Source organism: Amblyomma mixtum, chromosome 2, assembly GCF_055824585.1.
Source record: "Amblyomma mixtum isolate Tamu chromosome 2, ASM5582458v1, whole genome shotgun sequence".
In the NCBI taxonomy this organism is placed as follows: domain Eukaryota; kingdom Metazoa; phylum Arthropoda; class Arachnida; order Ixodida; family Ixodidae; genus Amblyomma; species Amblyomma mixtum.
Window position 1 is genome coordinate 60,660,328 of NC_143013.1, and position 16,163 is coordinate 60,676,490.

The 16,163-nt window shown below is 48.2% G+C and overlaps 2 protein-coding genes across 3 annotated transcripts in view; both read left to right on the top strand.

Annotated features, from left to right (window-relative positions):
- Positions 1–15,579, top strand: part of LOC149359488 (sulfotransferase 1B1-like) — a 47,851-nt gene extending 32,272 nt beyond the window's left edge. The window contains exons 1-2 of one of the 2 annotated variants that reach the window (XM_089571699.1): positions 1,139–1,241; positions 14,479–15,579. In XM_089571699.1, the coding sequence (XP_089427825.1) occupies positions 14,539–15,486 (948 nt within the window). In that variant the 5' untranslated portion in view covers positions 1,139–1,241; positions 14,479–14,538 and the 3' untranslated portion in view covers positions 15,487–15,579. Of the gene's footprint in view, positions 1–1,138; positions 1,242–14,478 lie in introns of those variants that run through there. The other variant, XM_089571700.1, reaches the window with a different exon arrangement.
- On the top strand, positions 1,132–8,086 carry LOC149359490 (amine sulfotransferase-like). The gene is made up of 2 exons (XM_089571698.1): positions 1,132–1,241; positions 6,403–8,086. Exon 2 carries the CDS (start codon positions 6,456–6,458, stop codon positions 7,401–7,403), a length of 948 nt encoding a protein of 315 aa, XP_089427824.1. The 5' UTR covers positions 1,132–1,241; positions 6,403–6,455; the 3' UTR covers positions 7,404–8,086.
- Positions 15,580–16,163: the final 584 nt, after the last annotated feature.

A 16,163-nucleotide genomic window follows, 5' to 3' on the forward strand; every position in this document is an offset into this window, starting at 1 on the left:
GCAAGCCTTACGCTCACTAGCGCAAGTAATTTGTTTCTTGGGTGACCTTCTTCGGCCTCTCAAACCTGCCCAGGATAAGCGGGTTTATTCCTTAGAATGATGCCCACGTGTGCAAACCTGGCTATCTAGGGTCTTTAAGCCTCTTGATAATGCAGTAAGAACACCGCGTGCTATATACAGCCATTCTCCTGCCGTCCTCCTTCCTGTCGCAACATGCACAGAGACAGCGAATCCTTATCACCAGCGAGTTACAGGGTGAGACCAAATCTGCGTTTTGTGCGACGGAAGGTGCGCCGTAGGTAACTTGTTCTTGCCCGACAAAAATTTATCGCATCGTCTTAAGAAGTAAATCGCGAAGAGAATTGATTGGAATATTCAACTAGCCAGCAAGGAAGGCGTGCAATTTCATTTTACGCCTTTATGAGGAGATTGAATTAGATGATTTCCATACTCGAATTAGTGTGAGAATAGAGCTCCACACGCACATTTCTTCACTACACATTGTGCACCACGCATCGGAGTGTTTCTTTTTCTTTCGAGCAAGAATGGCTCGAGTTAAACCCAGCGCACACAGGCTGAAAAAAAGTATATACCTTGCGATGTAGTACGTGTCTGTATGCATGTAATTCAGGATCGAAGCACGCACTTTAAGCGTATTACAGAAAACCTTCACTTTCGTCCTGTGCGCTGCCAAGGACTTTTTACTTTTCCGTTGACTTTCCTTGCAGGCGAATTTAAAAGCTTGCGAAGACGCTCGGGCAATTCAACAAATTACGTGGTCCTACGTTATCCTTACGGAGTGGTACATCATAGCTTTAGGGATTTACATTAACCACCTGCCCTCAAGGTGTCCAGGAAAAGGGTTGCACGAAAAAGCTGCTTTAGATTAGCATTTCTCTGCGAAGCATGTTTCCCGCTACAGACAGGAGCATGCACTTTAGTGCCGAACAAAGTGGTTGTCGGAAGAGCGTTATCTTTTATAACGGTCCCAAAGAGTTTTCAAGGACCGCCGGTTTACAGCTCTTCTTATCATCGTTACTTCCAAAACGCAACGACAGGTGCCGCTTCCTTGCTGCGCATTTCTGGTATTCTGCGCGGTGTCGTAATTTGCATTTTGTCCCCTCTCCTGTCCGGCAAGGAGCAAGGCGTGGAGCGGAGCGTGAGCTTGCAGCCGTCTACCTCAGATATCTGAACGCGGCAGCGCTGGCAGCAGTGGCGGCGGCAGCTCCTTTTCAAAACAGGTTAGACGTTTCTTTCTTGGCTTTGTCCCACTCGGCGGTTTGTTGATCGCGATCGCCGCTTGGAGAGCGCAATAACTGCAATTCTCGAGGCTGTCTGATGATTGGTTAGGACCGTTCTTGGTAGATAAGAGCCCAGCACTGGCATTAAGACGTCAGCACCGAAAAAAAAAAGAATGAGAGAACGCAGATTTTTAGCTCGGTAGCGAAAGCTCGTGTCGCAGAGAAACTGGCCTCGGCGCCGATGGCCGTGAGCGAAAAATCTCTGAAAAATCTCCATAGAGGCAACCTAGGGTGTAGGTTGGCAGCTAGGTCACCTGACCTAGTGGAGTCATCCCAACCTGTGAGCGAACCCGGACTGTGAGCGAACTGCCCACCGTTGCAGGTGGTAGTTAAGGCAATGATTGGTCGCGAGAGGTAGCTGGGAACAGCAACCTGATTCGCACAAGGCCTACCGCTGGGAGCACCTGCCATCGCAAGGCGGTGGCGCATCGCTTAACCGCTGCACCATTGCGCCAGTAGTGCTATGGGGGCACTCAGGAATCTATGAATGTTGAGTAGAGAATGGCCAATTCAGCATATATGGACAATTAACGCATTACCTATCGCGTTATACCCTTAAGACAGAGCTTAAGTGCCCCCTCCAATTTTTGGCCCCACGGTTCGAGGTGCATAATTTCGCTCTTTGCTACCAGGGACTTTGCGAGGACGCGGCATCGGCCGTCAAATCAGCGAGCGATAGCCTCTAGCTGCGGCCCCAAAGCTGACAGGCGCCTGAAAGCGTACAAGATTCCTCGTCATATGCGCGAACAGTTGCGTGAAGGTAGTGCTTCCCTGCAACGCCTTTCAGAACGCGGGAAGCATATCGATCACTTCCGGCATACGACGCTTGTGAATGTATATAGTCTAGTGATGCATGCAAGAAATCAAGAATTTCATCAGGGCACCGTTCTTCGACACATTAGTTATATTGCCCATGAACTCAATAATACTCTACGCCTACCACCGAGTACTCCGGAACGCGACCCCTATAGTTCATTACTGACAGCACATACAGGACCGTTACTACAGCGTTATTAGTATAAGTTATGGCGCTTTTCTCTCCCCTGATGCCAGCTTTATGTCTTTCTCCTGGTCTCTGTGTGTATTATGCGTCGGTGAAAATGAACTATAATCGTCTCAGAATCGAAATAGCGCTAAGTTGCACAAAGCGACAAAGAATAGAGAGAAGAAACACGGCCACCATAGCTCCTCAGGTGTTTGTGTTTGTTTCCGCTGCCCCTTGTCCCTTCTTGCAGTTTAGCGCAATTCCGGTCCAAATACGAAATACCAACTAACCGCAGGCTTTCCTCGCTTGAAGTATATCAGGCCGCCGAAGCAAAAATTCCGCAATTAAATGCCGAAGGATATAAACAAAAACAAAATAAGACGGGCAACATCGATGCCAACGCGTCCGGCATTACAGTAGCAGGCAACAAACCTACATCGTTATAACTGTGATAAAGATGAAGTGTGGCAAGTGCGCTGCACGCACTCGCGCGCACGGGAGTAGAGAAGACGACGAAGTAGCAGAATACAGATCGGCTCGACCGTATGCTACGTGTACTGTTTCATTGCTAATTAGCATTACTACGATACAACATATTTTGGCGACGAGGATGCTGTTTTGATTCGGGACCTTCACGTGGCCTGCTCACCTTCCGTCATGAGCTTTTCTGGGCTTCAGCCACCACCGCCCTTCCTGCCGACTCCTGGTCGTCCTGCCCTTCCATGGGAGCAATGGGAGCTGGCGTTCCGGAATTACATGCTGGCCTCTGGTGCCTCTACTCTGGGCGCGGACAGGCGGAAGGCCATCCTGCTGAACTGCATCGGACTGGAAGGTCAGCGCATTTTTTATACCTTGGCGCCGCCGTCGTCCACTCCAGCGCCTACAGCAGCTGCATCGCACTCCGGTGACGAGGCGCCGCGCCTTGACGAATTTGATGCGGCGATATCCATCCTGTCGGCGCATTACAAATCGTCCGTGAATGTAATCGCCGCACTTCATCGCTTTCGCCGTCGAGTTCAGGCTCCAGGAGATACAACCGGTGAGTACGTCACTGTCCTTCGCAGCCTTGTCGGCGACTGCGGGTTTGGGACCATGGCGGACGATATGATCAGGGACCAGCTGGTGGAGAAGACCTCGAGTTGCCATCTGCGTGAGCGCCTACTCATGGAAGGCTCCTCCTTGACTCTGTCGCGCGCCGTGCTCCTTGCTCGACAGTGCGAGCAAGCTTCCCGTGAAGCCAGGGAATTGGCTGAGGAGGACGCTCCAGTACATCGTGTGGGATGCGAGCGCGGATCGAGACAACCACCACCTCAGGTCCATTGCTGCAAGTGCCAAAGTCAACCGTCACAACCTGCTGCTGCAATACCACAGCGCATGTGCTACCGTTGCGGTTCTACGGCCCACCTGGCGAACAACCCTGCATGCCGAGCCCGCAACCGCAAGTGTCGTCGGTGCGGCAAGATGGGCCATTTCGACTCTCTCTGCAAGTCGTCCGACCGTCCTGTTCAAGTTCAGCAAGTTGCAGATACTGCTGACACATCGTCGATGCCGGATGGCTTCAGCAGTGCATCTATTCTCAATGTTGAAAGTCAAAAAAACGGAATTTTCGCCTCGGTCCTGATTGAAGGCAAGTCCATCCGCTTCCTGATTGACACCGGCTCATCTGTATCAATTATTTCTGAAGACCTATACCACCGATTCTTCGCTGCAATTTTCCCGCTTAAACCAACTGCAGTTCAACTATTGGACTATTCTAAGTCTCGAATTATAGTCCAAGGCTGTTTTGTTGCCACGTTGTCTCGGGAGGCACAACGCTGCTGGGTCTGGATTCCATTGCAGCCCTACAAATGAAGATCAAAAGTGCATCGTTGGAATGTCTTTCCATGACACCTGATACGCCTCTGTTACCTCCTGAGCTACGTCCACAATTCGAACATCTCTTCTCCAAGGAACTCGGAGTTGCTCCTCTGCAACCTGTCGCCTTCCCAGAAAAACCTTGGGATAAGGTTGCCATTGATATTGTGGGGCCTTTCGATCAAGCTCCCAGTGGCTGCCGCTTCGCGATTACTCTAATGGATTATTATAGTAAGTGGCCAGAGGTTTTCTTCGCTGATGCCATCACAACTGAAACCGTTCAAGAATTCCTGCTTGGCCTCTTTGCTCGTGAGGGTTACCCTCAAGAGATTGTCTCTGACCACGGACCTCAATTTTCATCGATGGCCATGCAAACTTTCCTCCGCGAACGGGGGATACGCCATTGCTACTCTTCAGTGTACCATCCCCAAGCTAATGGACTCGTGGAACGATTCAATCGAGTGCTTAAGTCCTATATTCAGTTAGCTATGTGCGAGCGACGCGACCTACGTACAGCTATTGTGGATTACCTCGGTGTCTACCGCTGTACGCCCCATGCCACGACAGGAATTGCACCAGCCATCCTACTTCATGGCCGGTTGCCCCGCACAAGACTGAACGTCGTAGGACTGCCGGATCAGTGCTTCTCAACGGATCTGACAAAAGCGCTTAAGCTTTTGCGGCAGAGGCTTCAGGAGAAGCAAGCGCAGTACAAGCTTTATGCGGACCAGCGGAGTGGCGCCAAGTGTCGTGATTTTCAGATTGGTCAGTACGTGCGTGTTCGCAAACCAACTGTGCGAGGCAAACTGTGAGCTCGATTTTCGGAGCCTCGGAAGGTTGTGGAGCAGCGTGGACCTGCATCTTATCTGCTGGATGATGGGCGAGTGTGGCACTCGTCCAAGTTTTCTGCGGTTCGCCCAGAAGTAGTTCAGCAGCAACTGCCCTCCCTAGCTCCAGCGGCCCTTTTCGCTGATATTTCGCCGCCTATCTACGGCAACAGGATGCCGCCGCCCAGTCCACAGTCCGGAACCGTGGTCCAGGGTTCTTCTTCGGACGCCCCTTCAATCCATCTGATGCCAGCCGCTCAAGTTAGCTGCCCGGGCCCTTCATCGCACCTGGTTTCGCCCGCTCCGGAATCGGCAGCCGCTCCTCAACCCTCGTGTAGTGCATCCACTGCGGCAACTGCGGCTTCACTTCCTGCGCCGCCTCGCCGAAGTACTCGCAAAAAGAAGCGGCCCGCGTGGTTCAAAGACTATCACATCCGATAGACATTATTTTCTAAGTGCGGCGGACATGTGATAAAGATGAAGTGTGGCAAGTGCGCTGCACGCACTCGCGCGCACGGGAGTAGAGAAGACGACGAAGTAGCAGAATACAGATCGGCTCGACCGTATGCTACGTGTACTGTTTCATTGCTAATTAGCATTACTACGATACAACAATAACTGGTTTATGCGGGCTTAACGTCCGAAAGCTACTCAGTTTATGAGGGACGTCGTAGTGAAGCGCTCTGGAAATTCTGACCACCTGGGTTTTTTAACGTGCACTGATATCGCAAAGTACACGAGACTCTTGTATTTCGCCTGCATAGAAATGCGACCGCCAAGGCAGGGATCGAAACCGCGTCTTTCCGATCAGCAGCCGGGCGCCATAACCACTGAGCCACCGACCATCGTTATGAAGGCGGCCACTGGGACTTCTTTAAGATGAGGGGCAATCAGTCTAGCCATTGGTGCTCAGCGGCATATCTAGTCATTACTTGAGGATGTAAGCCTAAAATTATTGCCACTACTCTACGGTGCAGTCATGTTCAGATTATTCCATACCGGACAACACAGTATAGCTGCCCAAAAAAAATATGAACACACTAAAAAATTTTATTCCTACCTAGAGAACATGAAGCGGGAGCTAGGAAAGCAATATTCGTTTCCATTTGCTGCGCTTTAGCCTCAAGTTGTGAGAAGAAAGGAAAACAACTTCTTGCAATCTCCTTGATGAGTCATTGCTTGTCCACTACAATATGCATGGAATAACATCACAAACGACGTTGATTTCGTGTTCTTAAGCCAGCTGTATTTGTTATAATTGGCATGTCACTGCTAAGGTTATGCCTGCAATGTTTCGCAGAAAAAAAAAACTTGAAGTTCACAAGCTGAACAGGTTAAGCAGCCTCCAAGGTCACATATTGTCATGCAGCAAAAATCCCTCATCAGATCCAAGCAATGCCCTAAACAGTCGGTTTCTTGTCTCTTTCTTTTCTAGGCTCAGCGGTTTGGTTCTCTGCCACAGGCGCACGCTGTATTTCACCGAACGTCATGGAAGTGAGGTCACCTCGAGGACCCGTCTACCGAGTCATAGATGGCTTCACAATAGACAGGTATTTCTCTGTCGAACTCGTCCGGTCGGCGTTACGGTACAAGCCCAGACCGGATGACATCTTCCTCGTCACTTTTCCCAAAAGCGGAACAATATGGCTTCAGCAGATCGGCTACCTAATTTTTCATGACGGTGTGCCAGCTCCCAGTGGGCTCGAATTCTACAAGAGCTCCCCATTCCTCGAGATGTTCGGGGCCGAAGACGTGGAGAAAATGGCACGACCCGGCTTTATCAAGACGCACCTCAACTACGGTATGATCCCGAAGAGTGCTAACGCGAAGTACGTGTGGGTCTGCAGGAATCCTAAGGACGTATGCGTCTCCTTCTTTTACCACACCAAAGCTTTTACAGGATATGATTTCTCCGATGGAAAATTTGAAGACTACTTCGAGGTCTTCCTTCACGGCGCCAACGATTTTGGCGACTACTTCGATTATGTGCTTTCCTGGTATGCCCACCGCAACGACCCAAATGTGCATCTCATACACTACGAGGAACTCAAGACCGACCCGCGGAGTCAGGTGCTAAAGCTTGCGGCTTTTCTGGGGAAAAAGTACCACCAAAGACTAACCCAAGAACCGGAACTTCTAGACCGAGTCCTGAGGTTTAGCACAATTGACTACATGAAGGATGAGACAGCTGCTAACATCAAGGCTTTCTTCGAGAGTCAAGCGGGTAGCGACGAGAACCTCGGTCCAGGGATAAGACACTACTTGGAAACTGCTGCCAAGTACCCTAGGAATTCAAGCTACATCCGCAAAGGTGTCTTAGGAGACTGGAAGAATCACTTCACGGACGACATGAACGCAAGACTGGAAAAAAAGATTTACGACAAGCTTTCTGGGACGGAATTTATTGATCTTTGGAAGAGTCACGGCATCTTGTGAGCACTGGAGTACTTTGTGGCATAGGCCATCTTGCAACGAGGCTATTCCGTTTGTCACACTCTCGTGTCGGCATGGTATACCAGTATGCGGAAATAAGACAAGAACGTACCCTTCATCGCTTACTTCTCGAAGATTTCCTTAATGGTATTTTTTTTTTCAAGAAATAAAATTGAGTGGAGGGGCGAAAAGTCTCCGATGGGGTTTATTTAGAAGCCGCGTGAATATTAAAAATGTTTTAATGTATAAAAAATATAGTTATCATACGCATTGGATTACCAATGTATCGATCTGATGTATTGAAGACGTCTCAAAGGGCTCGTATGATTTTTTGGAATTTTTTGAGAGCTACAGCAAATTTTTTATTCCGGAGTATTTTTTTATTCGTGTTACCAAAGATCTGTTTTCTTACAGACTCCAGAAACACATGCAGAAGACAAACAGTACCCCAAGGCTTTGAGAAGCTATGGCAGTTCCCCAAATGCGTTGTCGCCCTTGACGGGAAAGCAGTTGTCAGCACCCCACCTCTCAAAAACAGAATTTAGTTCCCCATCTACAAGGGCACATTCAGCATTGTGCTGATGGCTCTTGCAGATATAAATTTCAACTTCATTTTTGCCAGTGCAGGCCGAAGTGAACGGGCGAACGACAGTGGAGTATGGTACCGCACGAAGCTCCTGAAGAAGGTAAACGAAAATCCAAAATCCTGGCATCAGCCTCATCCCTTCCCTATTCCTCCGCATTAGCACCTACTGAGTTTGGCCTGATGGGTTTGGCCTGGTGGGTTTGGCCTCAAACTATACTTAGAGGCAGAGCCATGGCACAGCTACAGCGTGACAAGTGAATTTCCAATTGAAGGTATCAGCTTGTTTGCTTTTTAATTATATGCGTGCTTCAGCTCGTATGCGTGGTTATTCTGCATATGTAATATGGTGACGCGGCAGTGGAAGAGTATGCTTATGTTTCTATTCTCCCGCCGGCGCTCGCAACTGTTGACATCACCAGTATGCTTGTAATAAAGGGCACTAGGAATAAATGTTCTGTAATTCTTAAACCACACGGTCAGTGTCTCAATCCATTACATGTAATAAATGACATCCAGTTTGGCAACTCGAGCTAAATTAACCCTCATGGTTGCGCTCGGTTATTCGTAACTCACAGAGAGCAACCTAAGCACCAACTATTGATCACCATACTAAAAACTGTCTGTCTGCAGGGCAACGGCACCTAGCTGACTGCACTCGAAAATTGCCCAGATACATAGAATTTTAGGAAATCTTTACAGCGCCAGCTTAGCTCTGGGCTAAGCACAGTCTTGCAAAAGCAGCTATAAACTATAATTACAGCACTTGATGAAGGGCATAAATAGTGTCATTGCTTTATTTAAGATTATTCAGGACAAGAAGAACATGTGAGAATGCATTTGGAGAGCCCGCTAATTCGCGGCAAATTTATAAAGCACCACCGCGGCACTGGGGGATGAGAACAAGATATGTTATCTTGGCCACATTCGTTCTCAACAACTTGAGACGAAGAAGGGAACAGGACAATTGTACACCTCTTCTGATAGTTCAGATATGGAGGCCAACCTGAATGGTAATACGCTTCCTTTTTTTACCATTACGAATAATTATTGTTTAGAGAAATGGCTTACATCTTAAGGAAGGGCAAATCCAATGCATATTCTTCGCAGCTGTGTTTTGCAAAGTTCTGGTAAACTGCAGCAAGATTAAAACAACAAAAATACCGTATATTACAAGGAGATAGGGCAAAAATAACGCAAAACGTTGCGCGCACATTTCTGTGATAAACTACCTCGTGTCGCTATTGCGTAATATGAGTCAGTTTACTTTTCCACAATGCACAGAAAGCTGGATTGGCTAGAAGTGAAAAGCCGAAAGAACCAACTAACTTGTAGATATAAATGCTGCATTATTCATATTAAAGGTATGATAAGGTAAACTGAGTCTGTGGGTCACAGCAAGGCACTCATTTATTGGTAAAATTACACCTAGTAACCTTCTAGGCACTCTGTTAAAACTTCCCCAAAGCATGTAAAGCCGTGACTACGGACAACTTGAGACCCATCTCATTGACCTCGTGTGTGTGGGAAAGCTTATGGAGACGATGGTACGGGATCGCCTCTCTCCATACATGGAGGGTAAGGGCCTCTTTACAGACACTATGTTCGGGTTCCGCCCGCACATGTTTGCACAGGATGTCCTACTCCAACTACACAGGAACATAATACGACCCACAACCATGCAACAAAACGACAAGGCCATTCTCGCCCTCGATCTTAAGGGGGCGTCCACTAACTGCGGGGCGAAGGTCTTCGCCTATGTCAGAGACTTCCTCTCTGCGCGTCAGGCATTCCTCCGGATCGAGGACGAGGAATACGGCCCGTACTCTATGGATACACGAGGTACACCACATTGGGCGGTGTTATCACCGCTCCTTTTCAACATCGCCATGATGCACCTGCCCGGCCGACTGGCTCAGGTGGAGGGCAGAAAACACGCTACGCAGACGATATTACAATCTGGACCACCGAGGGGATCCTTGGGGAGATGGAGGACCGCCTTCATCAGGCCGCCTCCATAGTCGATGCATATGCTGCCGACTGTGGTCTCCAATGCGCTCCCGCCAAATCAGAGCTTCTACATGTCAGGACAAACCACAAGGACATCACGACTCTACACATATCTCTGTCGGGCGGTCCCATCAGAGAAGTGGCAGAGCTCCGGATCCTGGGTCTGTTCATCAATAATAAGCTTAGGCCGGACTCTACTATATTGAAACTCAAGCGCATAGGTGACCAGGTAGGGCGCATGATCCGCCGCGTTTCCAACAAGCGGGGTGGTCTGCGGGGCAGGGACGCGCTACGGCTCGCCCATGCCTTCGTGACCAGCGGGATCCTCTACGCTGTGCCGTACCTACGCACCACCAAACAAGAAGACGAGTGCATTGACGTCATCATCAGGAAGGCAACAAAGCGAGCACTGTACCTCCCAGTGACTACCTCCAACGCCAAACTGAAGGCGTTGGGAGTGGTAAACTCCTATCAGAAGTTGCGGGAGGCCCACCTCGTGAACCAATATACGCGACTATCACAGACGGTTCCTGGGCGCCGCCTGCCAAACCGCTTGCACATCCAACACACATGCATACCAGAGGGGACGGAGAACATCTCGGTGCTGTGGCGCCAGATGCTTTGTGTCGCTCCGCTCCCGCGTAACATGGACATGGCTTCACATGAAGGCAGACGACAAGCGCGGGTTCGCACGCTTGAGCGGTAATATAGGTCTAAAGAGGGCGTCTACTACGTCGACATCACGGGGCCGTCGCCCGCGGGATTCTACACGGCTGGCGTAGTCCACCGCGGGATGAATGTCAATGGGCTATCTTTTCGGGCCCCAAATTCAACACAAGCGGAGGAAGTTGCAACAGCTCTCGCTGCTGCCGATCCAAAATCGAGAACGGTAATCACAGACTCTCGCCGGGCCTGTGAACATTCGTGCAGGAGAAATATCACCTCTTGCCTCCCAAATTCTAAGACGGGCTCCCACCGATCGAACTTGCACAAACGTAATCTGGGCTTCTGGCCACCAGGGTCTACGAGGCAATGAGGCCGCTGATGCGGCCACCCGAGCGCTCACACACCGGGCTCCTCATCCTAGCTCTCCTGGCTCAGAAGCTCATAAACCGTTTCTGTGGCTTCGCGAAATCTTAATTCATTACTGCGACAGCCACCGCCTCTACCCAGCACCTGCCAAGGGGCTTAGTAAGGCGGAGGAGCGAACTCTGCGGCGCCTGCAGACAGGAACTCTTCTCGGTCCTGCCATAGGAAAACATTTTGATCCGAACATAGATGGGCGCTGCCTGCACTGCGGAGAGATCTGCAACATCTTTCACATGGTGTGGGCATGTACTCAGAATCCTCACCTTCCCGCTTCCCCATTCTCCCACCCGAGAGGCATGGGAGATTTCCCTCCTCAACTGCTCTACAGTGGAGTACCAAAGGGCTCTAGTAAAGCGGGAGCGAGACGGGGCCTCGTCGTGCGGTGTCCCGGACTAAGGATACCAACCATGCAGCAGGGTTCTGTCAACCCCAAACTCTCTTTGAGTATTAAAGTTTTTCACCACCATCTGTTAAAACTAAGGATGCCTGCGGTCAGTTCTGAAGCGAAAGCTTCACGGGACATCGTGCTTCAATCACCGTGTGCCTAGTTTTGACCTTCAAATGACGTTGAGCTTGGAAAGCAAAGGAAAGGCGCCTAACTGCCCTCTTGAAACAGTGTACACCTCAGCCGTGCTTTAATGGCAACCGTGCTTTTCAGGCACCTTATTTGCCCTTTTCCACTCTTCTATTCTGTCCTACGAATAGCTAAGCTTACTGTGACGAAGACACTGAATGCTCATAATGTTTAGTCTTTGTTCCGATGGCAGCTTGGATGCCATTGTTGCTTTCTAGGCCCTCATTAACAAACGACAGAGATGCCCAGTTCTTAATTAGCCTTCCATTGCCGTCGTACGCGGTTTAATCATGTGTTGGCTCCGTAAACACAGCTTTGTAGTTTGACATTCCTTGTATTAGATCTGGTGCGACTAATATTTGTTCCTAAATTGAGCGGAAGCCCAGTCATTGGCAAAAGTTTCTTTCGGTTTCGCATATCAGTGGGCCTGGTTGAGGAGTCCACCGACAAGTGATACAGTTGCTGCGCCATTTTGTTTCCTCAAAATCACTAATTGCATGCCAGTCGAAATGTGGGCGTAAAGCCGCGTTTTGATCTTTACAGAGCAAGTTCCCGCATGTGCCTACTCGCCAGATAAATCATCACAAATAATGGCGAATCTCCACGTGAAATAATTTTGCGTAGCAAATCATGCCCAAGCTATGGCCTTTTTTTGTCACATGACGCATGACACGCATTTTCTGCATTTCAAAACTCAAGTGTAGAATACTCAGCAAGGTAAAATGCAAAATATTGGTTTCTTTTCATATCTCTTCCTTATATATGCATATATATTTATGGAATTAAGTATTCTAGATCTAGATGGTAAAGTTTAGATCTCAGCCAGTTATTTTTTATACAGTGAAAAAGTAAGACCATTTACGCGATATATCATTCGACTGTCAAGTTGTCCTCAACTCCTCGCGGTGACTGCTGAATTCAAATTTGTCTCCGGCGATACAGTTGAACGTCCTTATAACGATGTGGAAGTGGCCCTGCGATTACTTCGTTATCGCTCAGCTTCGTTATAGTCCGTGTTGGCCGAGCTTCAAAGGGGAATCCTTCGTTCTATCGAATATTTCATTATAAATCATTTCGTCATAACGAGACTATACTGTAATTAACTCGCTTCGCCAGCGCTTGCACTTTCTGAGAACATAGCAGGTTGTGGCTTGCTGGCATACACAGAGAATTTAGATACTTCCGGCAATAAGGGGCTTTAATGACGCATTTTGGAGTATTACACCAGCATACGCCTACAATTGAAAGCAACTACAATTTGTTTATTAAACTTTTTCCTTCTTTTAATCGTGCACCTTTGGTCTAAGCATCTTTATAGGAGTATGCTTGATCAAAAGGATGCCAAAGTTTTACTTAAGAGCCTTGTAGACATGATCCCAAGCCAAATTACCATGAAGTACACTAACAGTGCGGCAAAATTCTAGTTGGCATTAGACAGATATATAGGGGCCAAAAGAAGAAGCACACCTGCTCTGCAAAAACAGGCTTCTTAAGTATTTGCTCCTTATTTGCTAATCCACGTGAGGCATGCTTCGCCGAGTGCTTCTCTGTCGCACTTCAAGGTCACCGCGCCGATTCGGACGGACTGCGGCAAAATCCGTGCCGCAGTCTGTCCCAAAATTGCGGGCGCTCGTGCTAGCGCGCTGAGAAGCCTCTTGTGATTCAATTTTTCGACACAGCCCACAGAACGTGCAACGCAAGTGCTCCAGCATTTGATCAGAGCATGGATTCGGGAAGATGAGAATTTTTAAGGTTCCCCTTGGAAACACCAGATTAAAAAAGCGCAGCTTTTTCACCTTATAATTCGTGCTGAACTGAGCCAATGTTCTGAGCTCCGCTCTTAACATTCCCATAAGGTTTGCAAAGTTGCTCCATTTGCAGATAGATCGGCACATACTGTTGCTACATTTATCAAATGATATTAATTTGTCTTGCATCCTGACTTGTCATAAACAGATAACTACACATTGTTCCTTGCTCGTGCACACTTCCAAAAGAGCTACCATTATATAAATGCGTTGGTGACGCCATATCCATGTCATGCCCATGGAACACGACGTACTTTACCCTCTGGTGACAGATAATAACATATCCAGAGCATAATATCGAACAGAACAATTATAATTTTCAATCGGAGTTTTCAGGTTACTGTCTGACTTGCGCTGCCATATCTATGCATCTTCTGCGAAAAGATTGGGTGTGGCTCTCAAACAGATAGGGTCACTGCTGCATACCTGAACGTCATGGTTTGCTCAAAGAATAGCAAGATGGAGTGCCTCTGCTGCAATGGCTTATCTAACACTGGAAAGCGGCCGTTATTTTGTGCTTGATGCGAGCGTTGGTAAAATTTCAAAAGAACAATTTTGCTAGCCATCCGACTAATAAATGATTAATTTCAATATCTCCGTAAAGTGCGTTAGAATATTCCAATAATCAGAATTTTTCTCCAAAATGCTGGACATGCACGTTTTCTCTGACTAGGCCACATGAGTTGCCAATAAAGTGCCAATATAACGTTAAATTGCGAAAATTGAATGCTGCATGAAATTTCGGACTCCTTGTTCTCTCCTGGAGGAAAATGGCGACACATGTATCTAATTTATACCGCTGTTATACCTGTAGGCAGGGTGTGTGCCAGCCCTTACCTGAGTTATAGCTATAGATATAAGACCTATGCATTTCCGTGCAGAAAAAAAATTTCTAGGAGCATGTCGACATCTCTAAGCAGAGACTAAGTTTATGTCATTGTTTTCCCAAAAAGGCCCATCTAGAATATACGGCATATCTGAAACACTCTCTCCGTGCACTTCTGTTCTTCGCAGGATCATCGCTTTGGTTCTGGGCAAAGGTCGGAACGAACGAATAGTTTGAAAAGCCTCGCCATGGACGTCAGGACACCTCGTGGACCCATATACAGAATCATAGACGGCCTTACTTTTAACCGGCACTTCTCTGTCGGACTCTTCCGTTCGGGGTTGCAGTACGAGCCGAGACCTGGTGACATCTTTCTCGCCACATTTCCCAAAAGCGGAACGGTGTGGGTGCAACACATCTGTTACCTTATTCTTCACGACGGGTTGCCTCCTCCCAGCGTGCTCGATTTGCACAGGAGCCAACCGTCGCTCGAGATGTTTGGGGTCGAAGACGTGGAGAAAATTGTGCGCCCTGGCCTCATCACGACACACCTTAACTACGGCTTGGTACCGAAATTCCCCAGAGCAAAGTATGTATGTGTCTGCAGGAACCCCAAAGATGTATGCGTCTCTTTTTTCTACCACACGAAGGCTCTCACAGCGTACGACTACAATGATGGAAAATTTGAAGACTACTTCGAGATCTTCATGGGAGGCGCTAACGATTTCGGCGACTACTTCGACTACACGCTTTCATGGTACGCCCACCGCAACGACCCCAACGTGCTTCTCCTGCACTACGAGGAGATCAAGGCTGACCCACGGAGTCAGGTGATGAGACTTGCGGCTTTTCTGGGGGAAGAGTACCACCGCAGACTCGCCCAAGAGCCGGAAATTCTAGACCGCGTCCTCAGGTTCAGTGCCATAAACTACATGAAGGATAAGACAGCTAGCACCTTAAATTCTTTCTTCGACAAGCCACCAGGGAACACTGAGAACCTCGGTCCTGGGTTAAGGCACTACATGGAAACTTTGGTGAAGTACCCTAGAAGTGGGGATTTCGTTCGAAAAGGTGTCGTAGGAGACTGGAAGAACCACATCACGGAAGATATGAGCGCAAGAATGGAAAAAAAGATTTATGATAAGCTTTCCGGAACGGAGTTCATTGACATCTGGAAGAGTTATGGCATTCTGTGAGTTCCATAACAGTGTGTTGTGTAGGCCTTTTTGTCACCTGGCTATTATTCCAGTGCATAGCCTGTAGGTGCGCATGGTAGATTAGTGAACGTGTGTAAGGAGAGGACACATCGGCTGCTGCATTTCAGAAGTGCGAGATCTATTATATTATCCTGAAAAATAAATGTAATCGACGAGGAAAATGGTCTCTTGCTGTCATTATTTCGGGCTGTGCGAAGTTTAACAAATTTGACTACAGCTTGGATTTTCTTGGTTCATATTGGAGTTTAAATCCATTTGTGCCATGCATTTTTAATACATGCAAGGACACGGAAATTGAAGGCTAATCAGATACGCGGAAGTAGATTAATAAACATTGGTTTTCTAATTATGTGATCTGAAATGGCGAGCTCCATCAAGTGGAACAAACACGTGAGGGCTGCGTGTATACTCTTATGAGCCATGTCTTAGTGATTAATTTCTTTTGACTTCTGCCAACCTTGACTGTGCGCTCATGTTTCGTGGTACTTCACTGAATCTGGTTATCGAGGGCCAGGACAATTAGGATAGGCAGTCTCCGAAGCGTAAAGACAAAGAGGATTCATTTACTACCTTGGTACGCATGGCATAGGATACCGAATACTTTGATTGCGGCGTCATCGTCAACGGCTAGCCAGTGCATCAAGTGCACTGTGTTA

What these genes read in the sequence shown, in the direction of transcription:
- LOC149359490 (XM_089571698.1), top strand. Translation starts at nt 6,456, where the DNA reads ATGGAAGTGAGGTCACCTCGAGGACCCGTCTACCGAGTCATAGATGGC.